This window comes from Corvus brachyrhynchos, unplaced genomic scaffold, assembly GCF_000691975.1.
Source record: "Corvus brachyrhynchos isolate BGI_N302 unplaced genomic scaffold, ASM69197v1 scaffold17, whole genome shotgun sequence".
NCBI lineage: Eukaryota > Metazoa > Chordata > Aves > Passeriformes > Corvidae > Corvus > Corvus brachyrhynchos.
Window position 1 is genome coordinate 4,006,304 of NW_008240046.1, and position 6,141 is coordinate 4,012,444.

The following is a 6,141-nucleotide window of genomic DNA, read 5'->3' on the forward strand; positions in this document are numbered from 1 at the left end:
CAGCAGTCCAGCAGGACGCACATCTCCCAGCAAAAGTGTCTCCAAGGCTGTGCCTATGCTGACACCCAAGCCTTACTCACAACCCAAAAATACACAGGAAGTTTTAAAGAACTTTAAGGTAGGATACATCACATGCCCCAAAGTCAATCAGGAGGCAAAGAGATCTTGATTAGATCATCTGAACGTATGTTTAATGCAATTATGTAGAAAATGGTGGCAGCATTCTGATGTTACAAAATTCAGCTTCATGCTCTGTGCTGCCTGGGTTAATGGTTTCTTCGTGGTTACCGGTCTTAGAAACTTGACCTCTTCAGACTGAAATATTTGCACTGGTCATTTTTCCTCAGGCTAAATTTGTTTGGGGAAAGGGAGAATTTAAGAAAAAAGCAAGGCATTTCCTCAAAGTTTTTAGAAAAGAGTATGTGGTCGTGTTTTTTGTTTTTAAACAAAATGGAAGGTGCAGGGAGTGTGGAGGCTCTGACTTTTGAAGCAAGACCTGAACTGACCTTTGAGTCAGGGGTCTGATTTTTGCCATACCCAAACAAGTGTGTCCCTACTCCTTCAGAGTCAAGAGCCAGGTTGCCCGAAGATACTCTCTTTCTTAAACATGCTTCTCACCAGGGATGAATGGGGAAAGCTACTTCACTGGCATAAAGAGAGGATTTAGGTTGTGCATGGAGGTTTAGGGAAACAGGATGGTACTGGGGTAGCAGAATAACTGGAGATTGATGGTGAGAGAGGGAGAGTGGCTGGATTGGATTGCAAGAACTGTGCAAAGATTATGGGAGTAAAAGAAGTAAGAGAATTTGGATGAAAGCAGGGCTGCTGGGAATAAGGGTGAGATTTGTGGGAGAAAAGGATAGGAGAAGAACAGGAGAGATTATTCTGAAACCAGAATATTAAATGTGAGGAGTGAGTCTTTTGACTGGGTGGTTGTGGACAATGGGAGTAAGATACAGAACCAATGATGGAAAAAGCAAAGAACTGGGATGTGTTAAAAAGAACAGACCAGAATAAGTAGTTTGAAAACATCTGCTGTTCACAGTGCCTGTGCCAAAATGGGAGCTTACCAAAGTCTCATTGTAGTCATGTTGTGAGCAGTGTGAAGCCTACTGACATGCATGCCCCCAGCCTCTAGAGTTTGGGTTCCCTTCTGTCTGCCATTGCTCATACTTTGCTAGTGGCATTCAAGGGTCCCTGAAGCCCTGCTGATATCCTGGTAGCACTGCTACCATGTATATTTAGGTTGTTTGCTTTCTAAAAGGTAAGTCAGCTTTTTATAGCTAGTGAAAAAAGTATGTTGTGGTGTATAATTTATTGAAGTCTGTCCCAGCTCTTGTGGAAACCACACCCCACCTTGTTTCCTAGTTGAAATGTGAAACTGATAATTCCTGTTTTTTCTTATACCTCAGCTGATACGCCCCCAGAGTTTACCTTTTAGATATCAGTCAATCGTGGATCTCTGGGGTTTTTTTGATCCCTGACACATTTTTCATCAGAGGACCAAGATGGGTGTGTGTATCACCATAATGTTATTGCATATATAATTCACATATGTGGGTAAAAACTAACCCATGAAGGCTCCTACCCCTCACAAGCCACTACAAAAAAAAAAAATCTGTCTGAATGTTGTTCACATGATGTGAAAAAATGTGCTTTGTCTCAGTAGGAATCATTCCCTAGCACATGTAGCTGTAGCATTATTTTCCCTTGAAACACCAGTCTGTTGGTGATTCTTGGCCCTGGTGACAATGTGTTGACTTCCTCCAGATCAGAAGGAAAGGAGTATGTTTGTTTAACTCTGCAGCCAGGGCATCTGTCCTGCTCATTCAAACATTTGGTTTTCCTCCTTAATATAAATAGAGAAATGTCTTAGTCTAAACAGAGACACTGAAATGGATGGTGTGGCCTGCCAGTGTTTTCCTGGCCTTTTAATTTTTGAGATCTTTCATAACCTGCCTCTCTAGTAGATAATCCAGCACACAGTCCCAGACGACTTGGGGCTCAGTGCCTGCTCACATCAAACCCTAAGAGAGATACTGTGTTTGTTAAGTGGATGAGGTCAGTGTAGAAAGGGAGGGAATATTTTCATCTGAAAACCAGCAGTGGAGCTGATTGTGCAAGGGCTAACTGCCTTCACCTTCCCACATCTGGCAGAGCTAAGGATGCCCAGCAGCTCAGAGATGGCCTCTAGTCAGTCAAGCTCATGAAGAACAGGGCTCTGGATGCCTGTGTACGAGAAGTCAATGGGAGGAGTTTGCCCTCAGCTTGGTACTGATGGTATATACTAAGTTGGAGGGCCACTCTTGAGGTATCCAAGCTGTTCACTCAGTAAGTAAGGAAGGATCTCTGTGCACAGAGTAGCAAAGCCCTCCTTACTCCTCAGCCCTGCTGACAAGCCTGTTAACATCTGTGCTGTAGCCAGGCAGGAGCAATGTAATGGTACTGAGACCTAGTCGTCTCCTGGTTTCTCCCCACCTGGACCCTCTTATGGTGAACAGCCAGTTAGTTCTCTGTAGCAAGACTTCTCTTGTATGCTTCTACAAAGAGCCCTTCAAATTGAAAGGAGTCTTTACATGCCACCTCCATTCAGAAATTACAGTGTTACAGCACCGAGAAGTTGTATCAGTGCAGAGGAAGAAGCTAAAGCATATCTTGTACTTTCTTCTTTGCTTAAAGGTTCCTTAGCAGGAATATACGGCCACCAAGGAGCTAGCTTGACCCTGAGAAGAAAGGTAGTTAAACTCTTTCCACACTCTCTTTTCAAGGAGATTGCCTAAAGTAATTTTTTGGGAAAGCACCTAATCTATTTGATTGCCTTATGGAGAGGGTGGAATCACCAGTTTTATTTGCTGGTGCCTTGATTATGTGTTAAGAACAAAAAAGAAACAAGTGGATGAACTCAGCTGCTCTTGTCCCTTCAAAGTTCACATGACAGTGCTTCAAAAAATCAGACTGCTAATACTGTGGTGAGGTCATTGGGGTACATAAGCAGTTCATCAGCATAATTAGTCCTGGAGAATCTGCCTGGGTCTTGCATAAGGCAATGCAAAACCCAGCAATTTTGGTCTAAATTTTACACAAAAATTGATTTTTTTAAAACATCCTTTGGTCTGTGATGCACACAAAGGGTGTCTGTATGTTACTGGGAGAACGGAATGTGGGAAACCAGGAAATCCAGAAAAATTATTTCCTTGTGTCTGTATTTTGTTTATGAGCCCCCTAGGGTCATAGGGTCCTCTTCTGTTTTGGCCTGTGGAATGAAATATGTGCTTGGCTCCATCTTTCACTGATAACAAAGACTGTGTTAATGATTGTAGTATCATGTTGAACTCCTAATTTCCTAAATTCCTTTGAATGCCACTTGTCTCAGCGTATTTGTTTAACTGTATTCCACAGGTAGATGGAAAAGTCAGCATGAATGGAGAAAATGTCAACGGCATGGAAGAAAAGGATAAAGAATGTACAACAGTAATATTTACTCCTTCACCAGCCAGATCTCTGAAATTTGACGGAGTAGCCAGAGGGGACAGGCCTCCGGTAGAGTTGAAGAAGGACCCCCCAAGTGTTGAGCTCAGTTTACAGAGGCCTGCCACTCAGAGTGTGCACAAAGAGCCAACAGTAAGACCAACACGAACAAACCAGCCTTACTTTCTTTGCCAATTTTCTGTCTCATGATGTGTTTAATCACTAACTAATGATACCCAAGTGCCTATGTTTGCCTTATTTCAAAAGGGTGTGCCCAGACCAGGAAAAAGACTATAAACAAAGCCCAAAATCCTTTGTAAATTAAAGGCTTCTTCTTTTTGTATGTGGGTAGAGAAATAGGAGGGTAAGATTAAAAAAAGTTTTTGTAGCCAGTGGGGGTCTTGGGGGGTTTTTTGTTGTTGTTTTTGGGTTTTGTTTGTTTCTTTTGGGGTTTTTGTTTGGTTGGTTGTTGTTTTGTTTTGTTTTGTTGTTGTTTTGGGATTTTTTTCCAGATGTCGTGCAGCAGATAAGCATGCTTTAAATGTGCTGGGCCGGGGAGAAATTGATTCAGTGTTCCAGCTGTTGTGCTGGTTTATTCAGCGCTTCTCCTAATGTCAGCTGATTAGATCAGCAACATAATTGGACTGTGTGAGCCATTATAATTAGTCTCAGTTTTCAATTTTCAAAAGAGGATGTGGATGTGCTGGCAACTTTGAACATTTGGTTTTCATTCCCTTCTCAGAAATGTTAGAAGAGGGGATAAGCTATTGAAATGCTCAGAGGGGCCAACATGCTTCTTAACTGCCTTATCAGAGAAACAAATTAATTTTAGCCTTTCATCTTTCTCTCCCCCTCCTCCCCAGAGAAAAAGGCAGGAGTAAAACTAGAGCATATCACATCAGGCATCTAGATGCTACAAAACTGTAATAAAAGTAGATAGTAAAAGCAAAACAAGAAATAAGGAGAGGATTGCAAAGAGAGCATGTAAAAGGATTGCAAGCAAGTGACAGGAGAGGGAATTCTCACAATTTTTTTCTGTGTAACAACAAAGAGAATTGGAGATGTGGTGAGAGTTGGGGTATGATAATTTTTTCTTTCATCTTAGATTTCATCCCAGCATTGGCCAGAGGGATAACAGGGAGCAGACAGGGATCTATGCTGGGCCGTGATGGCTCATTCATGAGAAAGGGTTTGTGTTTTACTCCCCTGCTTAATGCCAGTCTCTAGCTATGGGCACAAACCATGGAGCCTGCAGCAATCATGGGAACTGGTATGTGCTGTGAGCACAGACTTGATCCTGTCTGAGGGAACTGGTATTGAGTCAAAAGTGAATGATTTGCAGGGAAGGCAGAGCTGAGGCTGCTCCTGTCAGAAAAATTTGGATGTGAGGGAAAAGCCAGGTAAGCATTAGATCTGATATGGAAGAGCAGGCAGTGGGAGTGTTTGGAGAATAGAGAAGAACCTCAGCTTGCTGGAGATTAGAAGCTCAATGACAATCAGAAAAGTAGCCAGGTGAAAATATTACTCACTCCTTTTTTTAGGATTTTCAGGCCTAGTTAGAGTTATGAGGAAACTCAGCAGCAGAAGTTGCTGTTAGGTCTTGAGTGTGCTTGTATCTCTTTGATGTCCTCTCATCCTCCCCTTTCTACAGCTTTGAGGATGATATGGCCAGCTGAACACAAATTTTTCCGTGTCTGGTTTCTCCTTCCAATTCTTAGTTCTTGTGGTGATACTAGCAAAAGAGGCAGAAGAGTTTGACTCCTCAGACTCCTTGTGACTCTTGACATTTGCAGAATAGCTCTTGGTTTGTAAGCTTGAATGCACTTAATTATGAAGCCTCCAAGAGAGAATGCGTGTGCACCAAAATGGTGCTAGTGACAGAGTGTCTATGCTCTAACTACAGATTTTATATCACTAGCCTCACAATTCCATCAGTAATGTGACTGGGTAGTGCAAACCATCATAATTACTCCAGGCACTCCAGCTTCAAGCAAAGGTATTAAATGTATTAAACATGTCAAGGGCAGAGCAAGGAGCGCAGACTGCTTTGAGGAGATCTTCCACGATCAAATGGAGAGAAGAGAAGGAGATCTGCCTGTAGCTGGAAGGGAATTTGCCAGCCTAAAATAAGATTTCAGGTTCTGTTTCTTCTGGATGTTTACTTCTCTTTACCCAGATGCTTCTTTTTAATTTTCCAGGTCTCCATGCCTCAGACTAAGGCATGGGCAGTAAATTTAGCTGTTAAGCATGCAGGAAAGTCCTTGTTGATGGAAAGGGCTTAGCTGCCAGGTTACAGAGATGGGGCATGGTACTGATGCTTGGCTTCTTCACTGTGTGCGTTGGGACACAGACAAGCACTGCTATAGACAGCTTGATATGGTTGTAATTGGTCTGGGGCCTTATCTGCAAGAACTGGGCATCTATGCTGGACTCACTTCACTCAGCCTTCTCCCTGTACTTATTTTACTTCAGACTTTGGACAACTAACACAATGATGTCAGCCTCATCTGCAGAGCCTGAAAGGCTAAACTCCTCTCTGAAGGATATAACCACTCCTAGGAAGGTTGGGAATCCAAATTAGGAAAGCTAAGATCCTCCTAGGCTTGTCCCACTCCCCATAAAATGTGACCTCTTGCTCAGTAGGATACTGCATCTAGCACTCACTGTCGGCAT

At 42.7% G+C, this 6,141-nt stretch overlaps 1 protein-coding gene across 9 annotated transcripts in view; it reads left to right on the plus strand.

Annotated features, from left to right (window-relative positions):
* Positions 1 to 6,141, plus strand: part of LIMCH1 (LIM and calponin homology domains 1) — a 110,726-nt gene that overhangs the window by 72,782 nt on the left and 31,803 nt on the right. For 6 of the 9 annotated variants that reach the window (XM_017744488.1, XM_017744492.1, XM_017744486.1 and 3 more), the window contains 2 exons: positions 9 to 118; positions 3,400 to 3,621. In XM_017744488.1, the coding sequence (XP_017599977.1) occupies positions 9 to 118; positions 3,400 to 3,621 (332 nt within the window). Of the gene's footprint in view, positions 119 to 3,399; positions 3,622 to 6,141 lie in introns of all 9 variants that reach the window. The other 3 variants (XM_017744491.1, XM_017744494.1, XM_017744493.1) reach the window with 1 other exon arrangement.